Here is a 13630-nt window from a genome sequence, read left to right as displayed (position 1 = left end):
TTGGAGAAGAGAAGCTGAACACCTTTCCTTATGCCAGGAGTCGGCCACCTCAACACCCCCAACAACCAGGTAGGGTCAGTCACAATCTGCTTTCCCCTTTGTTTCGCTGTTTTGTCCCAGCCTGGCCCAGGGGGAGGAGCCAAGGGTCCCTGTGGGCGTGGCCAGGCTGGAGCCCCAGTGGTACCACGCACTCTGGCCGTAGGTCTTGGTGCTCCTCTTCGGAGCCACCAGCTGGACTGCCCACTCCTGTGCCTCCTTGCTGAGGGCAGGGTTCAGCGCCAGTGGTTCTGCCCCATGACGCTTGCGGTACTGGTTCTGAGCCCCCAGCAAAAACTGGTGACTGGAACTGAGCTATCTTTTATCTAATTGTATTGTCATGCAAACAACGCACCTTAAGATGATTAACTTTAAAATAAAGAGAGATTTTTTCGACGTGCCCCTTTTTTATGCAGTGCTGGTATATATATATATATATATATTGTCATATACGTCATACCTCAGACCACTTATGTGCTCATATCTGCTGCAGTTGCCATACTCCTCCCTGGACAGACCCAACACCACATTTCATGTTCTTCATGTCATCTGCAGATTACTTCTGATGACACGGTCATAGTTGGGTGTGTGGACAGTGGATGGGAGGACTAATACAGGGACCTGGTTGACCACTTTGTGAGATGATGTGGGGAGAATCACCTTCAGTTGAATGTGACAAAAACAAAAGAGACAGTGGTGGATTTCAGCAAGAATAAGTTTCTCAAGTCTGCAACTGTGGGACTGACGTAGAAATTATGACATCATACATGTACCTGGGCTGTCTACAAGAAGGGCCTGAACCGGAAAACATTTGTTAGTTCAAGAACAGTTGTAGCTTTCATGTTTTTAGTCTTATTGGGAGGAGCTACCCGATGTCCATGGTAACGTTGCAAAAGTAACACGTCAGTTTTTTTTTTTTTATGACTGATCCCAGTTTTTTGTAAAACAAAAGTTTAAAAGATCCATGACAGTTTTGATTTAAAAGATGAATTTGTGGAGAATTTGGATATATGTAGCATTACGTGTTTTATATATATTTTGTGTGAAACACTTGGAAATATGTAACATGAACAAAAAGACATATTATGCCTATTCTTGCTTCATTTTTGCTTGAATTAATTTGTGCTCATTGCGCATAAATTCTAAATGTATGTGTTGTGCATAATAATGAATAACATTTATCTTCTTTATTAATTTGTTAAATAGACCTTAAGAGCAGTGGGTGCGAGGGCATCGTCTTACCTGCCAATGCGGCACTGAGCACCTGGCATCTGCAGGCCCATAAAATGGCAGCTTTTGAAGACAAAGCTCTTCTACACTCCAAGGCATCTGGTGCACATAGCTTGATTAATACTGCTTCAACCGAGAGAGCAGAATAGGACGACCCAGTGCCACCCCACCTCAAGTGAAGTGGAGACCAGTGCCCAAGGCTCCCCCTGAGATCGGCTTTAGCCACTGGGAGCCTCTGGGCCCGGCTCAGCAAAGCCAGAAATGCCAACAGATGCCGTGATGCAGCGAGTGTAAGAAAAGCAAAGTGCACCTGCATGCAGTGTCCTGAGCCTCGACCCCTGGGTGCTTTTTCCAAATTTCCCAGAAATAGAAGAGGATTGAAACTCTTGAGATTTTCTTATTTTTAATTAATTGGAAGAGCTGTTTGCATTATTTTAAGTTGGGATGTACATTACTTTTGACTTTCTTGTCACTATTTTTATACAATTTAATATCTTGTTAACTTATAAATACAGTAGCATTAAAAGTAACAATGAAATCACCATTACGCTGTTTATATTTGAAGACTTTAATCATCATCAATTTTCAGTGCATTAATTGTGGTGTTCTGAATACAATTTCAATTTATATATTTGATTGTGATTGTGTTTATTTTATTGTAATTGTAATGCATTGTAATGTCGCAAATGCCTGCTGTCCACTACAGTGGGCATCTTTATGACTTTGAAAATATTACAGATAAAACTTCTTCTCTTTTTCCATGAAAAAAGAAAAGAGAGCAAATAAATTCGACTCATAATTCATGCATGAAAGAGTTAGTTCTTTTCACCTGGGAAGTAATAACACAGATATTCCAAGTTACCAAGTCGAGAGAGGACAGGTTGTAGGCAGTGGTTTACTAAGAGAGGGGCTGAGTATGTTAGTATGTCCCCTTACTCTGTGGTGGGAGGACATTTCGCTCATAGTAGCCAGCGTTGGTGATATTTCCCGCTGGCCGGTACTGGGCCACCACAAACACCTTCCCCTTGCCGTCCGTCGCCATGCCAATGCCCATTTCCTGAGAGTCCTTCCAGACCACCTGAGTGAAGTGACCTGTGAGACAGAGAGCGCCAGCATCACCTCCTGAATCTGCACAGAGTCACAGAGGACCTGCTCCTTCTCTGTCTGTTGTTCCCATTCCTGATTTAGGCAGCAGTTGAGGAATCATGTAACTGCATGATGATATATTTGCATACACTCATAAATCTCAGCCTTGATTTCATCAATAAATGCGGATGAAAAAATTCAAAGATTTTCAAAATGGTCTCACATTCATCCAAGTACAACTTTCCAGTAACAAATCATGACAATAACATTTTTTTCTGTTTTGTTTTCATCTTTTATTTTAAAATGCATGCTATTTAGTATTATTATTTTTGCTTAAATGTAACTTTTAAATAACTGTTGCTATTTAAACGCAATGTAATTTAAGCGACTGCAAAAAATGACTGCATATGAACATGCAGACAGTTTTGTAATTTGGCCATTTGTGCTGAAAGTAGGGCTGCAACAACTATTCGATTAAAATCGACTATTAAAATAGTTGGCAACTAATTTAATAATCGACTAGTTGGGTCTACGTTACTATATATACATAAGTACAGTAGCTACCCCCTAATTTGGGAGCAGTAAGCTTACCAAAGCTGCAGTGGCAGTAAAGCACCATTAAGCTGGATGCCGACCGCCATAAAAGAAAAAGGAGATGCCAATCCTTCATTCAGTGGTGTAGTGGAGGGCAAATGCACATAAGCGCAGTTTACACACCATTTAAATTTACAAAATAGCGTTTACTCACCTTTTTTGAGATCACTGTTAAGGATATGAATAGTTACCCAATGTTTTTACTGCTGTGCATATAGTTTACCCACCTTAAATTTCTTGTTACTACTACACCACTGTTTCATTTCTTCATGATAGACATTTATAGTAATATCAAAGGTCTCGATCTTGTCTTTGAATCAGCCGTATTTGTATTCGTTCAATGAATAATTGATTAATCGAAAGAAATAGAATTAACAGATTAATCGATTATCAAAATAATCATTAGTTGCAGCCCTAGCTGAAAGTCTTATATACCATGTTGAAATACATATTTGAGTTATTAGGGATACATGTGTGTATATAAAGTATGGATAAAGGTGGGGGGGTCGCCAGGGTGGTACTTAAACCTGCCCACCCCCCCCCATGGCACTGAACTTTATTACCTGGGGACCCCAAACAGTAAAGGATTTGGTTTCTGCTACCAAATTATAATAAGATGGATCAGTGCTACTAGTGAGAGACTGAATACTGTGTGTGTGTGTGTTTGTGTGTGTGTGCCTGTGTGTGTCTGTGTGTGTGTGTGTGTGTGTGTGTGTGTCTGTGTGTGTGTGTGTCCTTCACCTGTTTTCTTCTGATGTCCAGACTTGCTGAAATCATAGTCCTTGATCTCGCTGTACCAGGACTCCACTGCGTCTTTTCCTGTTAAAATGCCAAAATGGTTCCATTAAAATGCACCTAAACCATTAGCTTCTGTACATTCCCAGCTCTCTGAAATTGCATGTCACCATTTCTCTCAATAATAAAGTAAAAATTAATAAGAAATTAAGTATTTCTAATTGATTCCTTATTAAAACATAATGGAAATCCATGACTTACAGGCAAACTGACGGCAATAAATGAATTAAATATGCAGCATCTGTCTTTTTTTAACTGAAATTCAGATTTTGCAGATTGTGCTACAGCCAAGGCTAACAGATGCTATATAAACTGATAACAAATTAGGGTCACCATTCATTCTGGGTTCATTAGCTTCTTGTTTAATCTCGCAGAGACTAAGAACACTGCAGTATATCTTGTTGTCAGCATGCAAAAGTTGATTTTTCTTTTAGTCCTTTTTCAGTTAAAGATTGCAAAAAGTGAGCACTGGCTAGATTTCATGATTAGAGTTTATTCTGTGTTACCCAATCAGGGTTTAAATCGCTTATGAAAGTCATTGTGACATAATAGTCTAACAATTTCACCCAAAGCCACGTCCTCATCCCCCCAAATTTCCCAACCCCCATAACCACACCCACTTCATCAGAATAGCCCCACCCCCAAGAGCACAGTCTCACCCCCACGCCCATCTCACCTGATACTGCAGCTTTATCAGATGTCCACTTATAATAGATGTTCTCGCCCAGGTCAGTGTCACTATGCTGCAAAGCGTTTTGCTGTACCAGGTGTTCGGCCCACTTCTGCGTCTCCCGGCACAGGTCCAGGTCCAGGCTGAGTGGGGCTGCTCCGTGTTGCTGCCGCCGAGCATTGTGGGCCTCCAGCGCCTCCTTCTGGAAGTCAGCGGTGGTCACAGAGAGTCCAGTTGGGCCGGTTGGGCTGGGGGTGTCCTTGGTGGTAGGGGTCGGGGGCTTGTTGCCATCTCCACTCCCTCCTCCTTCTGAAACCCATGGATACATTACATCACTTAGTAAGGACTTGTGGTGGGGGGCAGGTGGGGACCCCGTGACAGGTTTATTATAAAACACCCCATAACTACATGACTGCACATTCGGCCGCATTTACCCACATTTCCAAATCACATCCACATCACATCATGGTCATACAATGTTTAACAATATGTTGTGTGGTGTTTGTTTCTGTGTTTAACCGAATAAACTTGTATTCATTTATCTCCGTTTCATTTGCTACTATTTAATAAGTCACAGCAATTAATTATTTACTTACTCAGTGACAGTAGTTATTTATTAAATTGTTTGTTTGTCATATAATATCATATTCAAGTTACAATATTTCCTACTGACAATGGGATCATCGAAACGTATTCCCACCCTATGTCGAGGAGCACCTACATGAATTTTTGTGTTAAATACTACCCTCTAATGGCAGTTTCCTGCATGACTGCAGGCAAAAATCCTTCAATACATCAAAGTAGATGTGCAGATAGGAGAGTAAAAAAAGATCCATTTACGGCTGTCACTTATATTATTGTCTGGTTCAGTGCACGCTTGCTGCACACTTATCCCCTTACTCTGTGGTGGGAGGACATTTCGCTCATAGTAGCCAGCGTTGGTGATGTTCCCCGCTGGCCGGTACTGGGCCACAACAAACACCTTCCCCTTGCCGTCCGTCGCCATGCCAATGCCCATTTCCTGAGAGTCCTTCCAGACCACCTGAGTGAAGTGACCTGTGAGACAGAGAGCGCCAGCATCACCTCCTGAATCTGCACAGAGTCACAGAGGACCTGCTCCTTCTCTGTCTGTGGTTCCCATTCCTGATTTGGGCAGCAGTTGAGGAATCATCTGACTGCATGATGATACATTTGCATAAACTCATAAATCTCAACCTTGATTTCATCAATAAGTGTCTGTATGTGTGTGTGTGTGTGTGTGTGTGTGTGTGTTTGCATGCATGGCTCAGATTTGGGGACTATAATATCCCCAAAGTGTGATAAAATCTGAAACTTCCTTACTTTTAGGGACATTCTTCAGGTCCCCAAATGGACGAGCTCAACTTTACAAAAAAAATGACTGCAATTAATACATAAAAAATGCCAAAAGATCAGTGTTTGTTTGGTTAGTTAAGATTAAGACTTGGGCTGGGTAGGGGTTAAGGTTGACGTGATTGGGATTAGGGTATTTCCCCAAGAAATAAATGGAAGTTCCTCATTTAGGGCGGTACGCTAACGTGTGTGTGTGTCTGTGTGTGTATGCGTGTGTGTGTGTGTGTGTCTGTGTGTGTCCGTGTGTGTGTGTGTGTCTGTGTGTGTCCGTGTGTGTGTGTGTCTGTGTGTGTGTGTATCTGTCCTTCACCTGTGTTCTTCTGATGTCCAGACTTGCTGAAATCATAGTCCTTGATCTCGCTGTACCAGGACTCCACTGCGTCTTTTCCTGTCAAAATGCCAAAATGGTACCATTAAAATGCACCTAAACCATCAGCTTCTGTACATTCCCAGCTATGTGCAATAACGTGTCACAAGTGCCCTCAATAATAAAGGAAATAATAAGAAATGAAGTATTTTTGTTTTAGTCCTTTTTCAGTTAAGGATTGCATAAAGGGAGCACTGACTAGATTTCTTTATTAAATGGAGATTATTCCATGTTATCTATGTAGTGTCCTAATCAGGCTTTAAACCTCTCATGAAAGTCAATGTGATACACAATCCCACCCAAAGCTCCTCCCACATCCCCTCCCCAAACTTCCAACCCCCATAACCACACCCACTGCCTCAAAACAGCCCCACCCCCAAGAGCACAGTCCCGCCCCCAAGCCCATCTCACCTGATGCTGGAGTTTTATCAGATGTCCACTTATAATAGATGTTCTCGCCCAGGTCAGTTTCACTATGCTGCACAGCGTTTTGCTGTACCAGGTGTTCGGCCCACTTCTGCGTCTCCCGGCACAGGTCCAGGTCCAGGCTGAGTGGCGGTGCTCCGTGTTGCTGCCGCCGAGCATTGTGGGCCTCCAGCGCCTCCTTCTGGAAGTCAGCGGTGGTCACAGAGAGTCCAGTTGGGCCGGTTGGGCTGGGGGTGTCCTTGGTGGTAGGGGTCGGGGGCTTGTTGCCATCTCCACTCCCTCCTCCTTCTGAAACCCATGGATGCATTACATCACTTAGTAAGGACTTGTGGTGGGGGGCAGGTGGGGACCCCGTGACAGGTTTATTATAAAACACCCCATAACTACATGACTGCACATTCGGCCGCATTTACCCACATTTCCAAATCACATCCACATCACATCATGGTCATACAATGTTTAACAATATGTTGTGTGGTGTTTGTTTCTGTGTTTAACCGAATAAACTTGTATTCATTTATCTCCGTTTCATTTGCTACTATTTAATAAGTCACAGCAATTAATTATTTACTTACTCAGTGACAGTAGTTATTTATTAAATTGTTTGTTTGTCATATAATATCATATTCAAGTTACAATATTTCCTACTGACAATGGGATCATCGAAACGTATTCCCACCCTATGTCGAGGAGCACCTACATGAATTTTTGTGTTAAATACTACCCTCTAATGGCAGTTTCCTGCATGACTGCAGGCAAAAATCCTTCAATACATCAAAGTAGATGTGCAGATAGGAGAGTAAAAAAAGATCCATTTACGGCTGTCACTTATATTATTGTCTGGTTCAGTGCACGCTTGCTGCACACTTATCCCCTTACTCTGTGGTGGGAGGACATTTCGCTCATAGTAGCCAGCGTTGGTGATGTTCCCCGCTGGCCGGTACTGGGCCACAACAAACACCTTCCCCTTGCCGTCCATCGCCATGCCAATGCCCATTTCCTGAGAGTCCTTCCAGACCACCTGAGTGAAGTGACCTGTGAGACAGAGAGCGCCAGCATCACCTCCTGAATCTGCACAGAGTCACAGAGGACCTGCTCCTTCTCTGTCTGTGGTTCCCATTCCTGATTTGGGCAGCAGTTGAGGAATCATCTGACTGCATGATGATACATTTGCACAAACTCATAAATCTCAACCTTGATTTCATCAATAAGTGTCTGTATGTGTGTGTGTGTGTGTGTGTGTGTGTGTTTGCATGCATGGCTCAGATTTGGGGACTATAATATCCCCAAAGTGTGATAAAATCTGAAACTTCCTTACTTTTAGGGACATTCTTCAGGTCCCCAAATGGACGAGCTCAACTTTACAAAAAAAATGACTGCAATTAATACATAAAAAATGCCAAAAGATCAGTGTTTGTTTGGTTAGTTAAGATTAAGACTTGGGCTGGGTAGGGGTTAAGGTTGACGTGATTGGGATTAGGGTATTTCCCCAAGAAATAAATGGAAGTTCCTCATTTAGGGCGGTACGCTAACGTGTGTGTGTGTCTGTGTGTGTATGCGTGTGTGTGTGTGTGTGTGTCTGTGTGTGTCCGTGTGTCTGTGTGTGTCCGTGTGTGTGTGTGTCTGTGTGTGTGTGTATCTGTCCTTCACCTGTGTTCTTCTGATGTCCAGACTTGCTGAAATCATAGTCCTTGATCTCGCTGTACCAGGACTCCACTGCGTCTTTTCCTGTCAAAATGCCAAAATGGTACCATTAAAATGCACCTAAACCATCAGCTTCTGTACATTCCCAGCTATGTGCAATAACGTGTCACAAGTGCCCTCAATAATAAAGGAAATAATAAGAAATGAAGTATTTTTGTTTTAGTCCTTTTTCAGTTAAGGATTGCATAAAGGGAGCACTGACTAGATTTCTTTATTAAATGGAGATTATTCCATGTTATCTCTGTAGTGTCCTAATCAGGCTTTAAACCTCTCATGAAAGTCAATGTGATACACAATCCCACCCAAAGCTCCTCCCACATCCCCTCCCCAAACTTCCCAACCGCCATAACCACACCCACTGCCTAAAAACAGCCCCACCCCCAAGAGCACAGTCCCGCCCCCAAAGCCCATCTCACCTGATACTGGAGTTTTATTGGATGACCATTTACAAAAGATGTTCTCGCCCAGGTCAGTGTCACTATGCTGCAAAGCGTTTTGCTGTACCAGGTGTTCGGCCCACTTCTGCGTCTCCCGGCACAGGTCCAGGTCCAGGCTGAGTGGGGCTGCTCCGTGTTGCTGCCGCCGAGCATTGTGGGCCTCCAGCGCCTCCTTCTGGAAGTCGGAGGTGTTTGCAGACAATTGAGTTGAGCCGATCGGGCTGGTGGTGTCCTTGGTGGTAAGGGTGGGGAGCTTGCTGTCGCCCCCACTCGCTTTTCCACCTAAAACCCAAGGATGCATTCCTTCATTTAGTAAGGACTTGTGGTGGGGGGCAGGTGGGGACCCCGTGACAGGTTTATTATAAAACACCCCATAACTGCATATGCAGGCAGGCACTCTGACTCTTGGCCGGACACTTGGTTGCGTCCTTATCTCCTCCAATTCATGTTCGCAGTCATAATGCACATTCCTTTATTAGTCACTAGCATGGCTACAGTTATGTAAACCAATCAGAGCCTTAGTTGAGATGGTAATAAATACTGAGGCCCAGCTGAGTATAAAGAGTCATAGTCATAGAGCACTCAACTGGTTGGTTGAAATAAAATCTTGGCCTGGATTTTTACTTTCTGGACCTGAACTATCCACCTCTGGTTATTTCTCTGTGTAAATATAAGCCAGGACCCCCCCCCCCCCCCCCTTCGCAGAGCTACCTGGTGGTAAGACATTCCTCTCAAAATAGCTTTGGACGTTCATGTTCCCTGGAGGCACATACTGGCCAACCACGAAGATGGTCGTGCCGTCGGTTGCAATGCCCACCCCCAGCTCCTTAGTATCCTTCCACACCACCTGAGTGAAATGACCTACAGGGGGTAACAGGGGCAGTTACAGTACTGGGCAAAAGTCAAAGTCGGAGAAAGTGATGTTTAAATGATCTTCATGTTGCTGTAAAATTATGATTTTATTTCTGTCAAAGTGTGTCAGCTAAAACATTTCAAAACCTCTCTGAAAGTCACCCCAGTCTTTGGAGCAAATTTCAATACACCCATGTATTTTTTGACTGAATCAATAACTGACTGAGTTAATGAAGTAATTATGTTAATTATGTCATTTGGTGAGAGCTCCCCCAGCTCCCCCAGACCCGTCCTGTTCAGACTGGGACATTCAGGCTGAGCGGTACCTGTGTTGGGGGTAAATCCAGGCCTGCTGAAGTTGTAGTCTTTGATCTCATTGTACCAATTTTCCACTGGCTGCTTCCCTGCAGATGCAAATATTAAAGTTAAATCGCTGATAAATAATCGCCAGGAACCGTCCAGGAAGTTCCCGCCTTATTGCATGGACCCCTTTGACTGAGCTCATACAATTTGTTCTTGGTTGATTTTTTTATATGTACGTCAGGGGCAGACCTTAAAATTTTTGCTGATAGCCAACTGGGATATTGGAGCAGTGAATAGTGTGAGTGTGTCCTGTGATGGGTTGGCACCCCATCCTGGGTTGTTCCCTGCCTTGCGCCTGTAGGTTCCAGACCCCCATTGACCCTGAATGGGACAAGTGGTTTCAGAAAATGGATGGATGGTATTTGAGTAAAAAATGTAGTCCAACATTATATATTTTTTACTAGCTGGTGAACTACTGATCATTTTTTTGTACTTGCCCTTTGTCCAAATTGCACACCTCAGGCTAATTGGAGAGCTTAATTTCCAGCCTTAATCTATCTGTTATTCAATATGTATGTACATACCACAGCATGTGAGCGGAGCGGACAGGAGCGTGAGCGAGAAGCGGAGCGGGCAGAATTTGGTCAGAGCGCGGAGCGGTTTTTTAATTAAGGCTGGAGCGGTCGCTTTGTCTCGCTCCAGTTTCGCTCCGATACCGCTCACACTACAATTCTGAGGCGTGCCCAAATCTACCCAGAATTCATCTGTACAATTATCAAGACTGTTACACAAATTGGCCGAAATGGAATTCACAAAGTGTTTCACAAAGGAAACTGATAAATCATACAAGTGTACTATTCTTATCAAACGTATAGATGACAAGAATGTACAGCAAGAACAACAATGTGGTGAAACTGTTTCAGTGAGTAAAGATTCACTTTGGAATCACTTTTCTCAGAAACATGAGTGTGCTACGCGAACAAGCGGAAGCCAGAGCAAAACGCGTGCAAATTTTATATGGTTGTAGCATATCAAGTCTATAAAGTAAATTAAAGTATAAAAGCCTATAAAGTAAATATTGGTAATCAAATAAATTCGTTTTGTCATTCAAAGTAGGTCTAATAAGATTTTTTTTAATTTCACGTAACGTAAAATTTTATTTTAGAGACGTGCTGCATCAACAGAAAAAAATTGAGGAATTTAAAACGTGTCTGTATATTCTTTAGGCTATTAAGCCCACTGATTCCTTTATTTTTAAGCCTATTTTTGTGTGGAATGCCATTTCCAAACCTGTCCGTTGTTGCCGATAGGTTGCTTAAAAATAAATATTTTCTGTTCTGACTGGCAATGTTGCCGTTGCTCATTTTTCTTTATGACATAAGGCTTCGGTTTAAGGTGACATTTGTTAGGCATGCAGATTATTTGTCCCTCTTTTAAATTGGAGCGAGCGTGGAACGATTTGACTGGAGCGGGAGGACATTTTAGTGGAGCGAGGAGCGGTGTTGAGCGGAGCGGCTTAGTGCGAATTAGAGCGGAGGAGCGGGCGGAGCCAACAGCCTCGTGAGCGAGGAGCGGAAATTCTCACCGCTCTGCTCCGCTCACATGCTGTGGTACATACTATGTATATTATTTTTCATGTACCAATTGCTCTAAAGAAAATAATATTTGTGGATATAGACATTTGAAAAATTATCTGAGGGGTTCAAAATCTTGGAAATGTGGATCTGAATCTCAGTGTATCGCAGGCTGATTCCCCTCTTGGGTTTGAAACAGTTTCTTGTCCTGGATAGACCTAAGTATGCTGCTAACCGCTGCCCCCTGCTGGAGGTGTCCTTCATAGCATGTTGGAGGATAAGAAAATCTGCAACTAAAAAAAAAATCAAGCGCCTGTTAAACTGGTGACCTGCGAGTTTACTGCTTTTACTTTAACCAATTAATCACTGGATTAAATGGTTACTATTTCATTACCTTCATTGAGTGGCTAAGGATGTGTACTCCAGATACTAGTTCATTTTTGCTAAAAATCATTACTAGTATTAATTGAAAACCTTTTGCTCCAGATATTTTTCACCAAATAGTTGCTTGTAGCTCTACACCATCATTTGCACTAACCCTGCCCTTGTGCCCCCCCCCCCCCCAAAAAAAAAAAAAAAGTGGAAGTGTCACCTGAGATCTTCATGGGCCTGGAGCTCTGCAAGCTGAAGATGTTCTCGCCCTTGTCTGACTGGGGGCTGTGCTTCAGCTTCCGGATGGCGAGCAGGTGATCGGCCCAGCTCTGCGCAGAGACACTCAGCTCCCTGCTCAGCGTCAGTGGCGGTGCCCCGTGATCCTGCCGGTACGCGTTGTGGGCCTCCAGAAACTCCCGCTCAAAGTCAGTGTCTGAAGAGAAGGGGAGTGTGACCAGGGGGCGGGGCACTGAGTCCCAGTGCTGCCACACTCACGCACCACTTCATCGCTCTCACCCAGATGGATGTTTCAGAACATATTTTTTAATTGCTAACAGTGAAGGACAATGCTTGCTGTACCTCTCATTCCATGTGTGCCAGTTAAATTAACTCTGAACAAAGTAGGATTGCTTTTTTATGAAGGAAAGTTTATGGAATCATCTTTTCTGACATCCTTTTGAAATCGTTTTCAGATTTTTATACTGGCGAACCACGTACATGGTAGTTTTACACATATTTTTTAAAATCTTTGATTTTTTTCAGACTTTTATAAATCTTTTGAGCTTTTCTTGAAATCCTTTATATATCTAAGACTTTTATACATCATTTGTGTTTTTTCTGAGCTCGTTTATAGATCTCTTCAGTTTTTCATGAGATCTTACTTAATGGGGTGAGTAAAGATCACAAGAGCAGGTGACTGACACATCCACATGTTGGCAGCGGGTGAAAACAAAAAGCTTACAATTCAGCTGCTAAGAGATGAACACAGAAGAGCAGAAGAGCCCAAGTAAGAAATGTAAGGGGGAAGGGAAAGAACTCACCTGCCATATTTTTCCTCTGCTTTATAACTGGAAAACAAGCAAAATACATACTTTTACTGAACTTTCACTTCTGAAAATCTTCTGCCTGCCAGTTTGAGGCATTATTTTTAAAAACACAAGCTTAAGCAGTGGCTGACAGGGAAGAGGCAGATCCTGCACTGCTGTCATCTTCCTGAAACGCTGTCTAACTGCTCCGTGTGATACACACCTGCCCGCCTGTCCGAATGGCTGCCCGTCCACCGCTATGCACCCCTGGTCTGTTGCCGTTCCTCTTTGTCTCGCTGCCACAAAGTTATTTATCGAGGCCGGGAAGCCCCTCCCTCAGGAACTGTTTGCGATTCACCTTGGCCCTATCCATCCTCTCTCTCTCTCTCCCTCTCTCTCTCTCTCTCTCTCTCTCTCACACACACACACACACACACACATGTGCAGACTGACACACCCCTGTGCATGTGCTCAGAGAACGGCCAGGTGGGCATCCCCTCCTCAAAACCAGTTCAGCTTCTGAACTTTCAAAGAATCTGGATACCTTTGTTTTCAATACTGTTTCTCCATGAACCATTGTGACAGCAGCAAACATATGTGTCACTCATCAGACAGTCAGGAATGTAATGACAACGGTGATATGAACAAGTAGCTGTAGCGGTACGGAGCCGAAGGGCTCAGTCAGGTGATTTTATTTATGACATGTGCCTAGTGTGCAGCTTAGAGCATCACCTACCAACACCAGAGTGGTAAATAACTGATGGTGTAAAGGCTACAGGGTGTGAACT

General features: G+C 43.3%; 1 protein-coding gene across 1 annotated transcript; it reads right to left on the bottom strand.

Annotated features, from left to right (window-relative positions):
• Positions 1-575: 575 nt before the first annotated feature.
• Positions 576-13138, bottom strand: LOC111836265 (uncharacterized). Its single transcript, XM_072714696.1, has 15 exons — positions 13066-13138; positions 12858-12884; positions 12038-12250; positions 9895-9972; positions 9428-9577; positions 8696-8998; positions 8226-8303; positions 7455-7610; positions 6561-6863; positions 6093-6170; positions 5312-5467; positions 4418-4720; positions 3688-3765; positions 2203-2358; positions 576-696 (listed from the first exon to the last, which is right to left on the bottom strand). Exons 2-15 carry the CDS (start codon positions 12862-12864, stop codon positions 611-613), a joined length of 2145 nt encoding a protein of 714 aa, XP_072570797.1. The 5' UTR covers positions 12865-12884; positions 13066-13138; the 3' UTR covers positions 576-610.
• Between the last annotated feature and the right edge of the window lie 492 nt (positions 13139-13630).

Source organism: Paramormyrops kingsleyae, chromosome 7 (assembly GCF_048594095.1).
Source record: "Paramormyrops kingsleyae isolate MSU_618 chromosome 7, PKINGS_0.4, whole genome shotgun sequence".
In the NCBI taxonomy this organism is placed as follows: domain Eukaryota; kingdom Metazoa; phylum Chordata; class Actinopteri; order Osteoglossiformes; family Mormyridae; genus Paramormyrops; species Paramormyrops kingsleyae.
The sequence above is the reverse complement of the archived record's forward strand: the minus strand, read 5'-3'. Positions and strand labels throughout refer to the sequence as shown.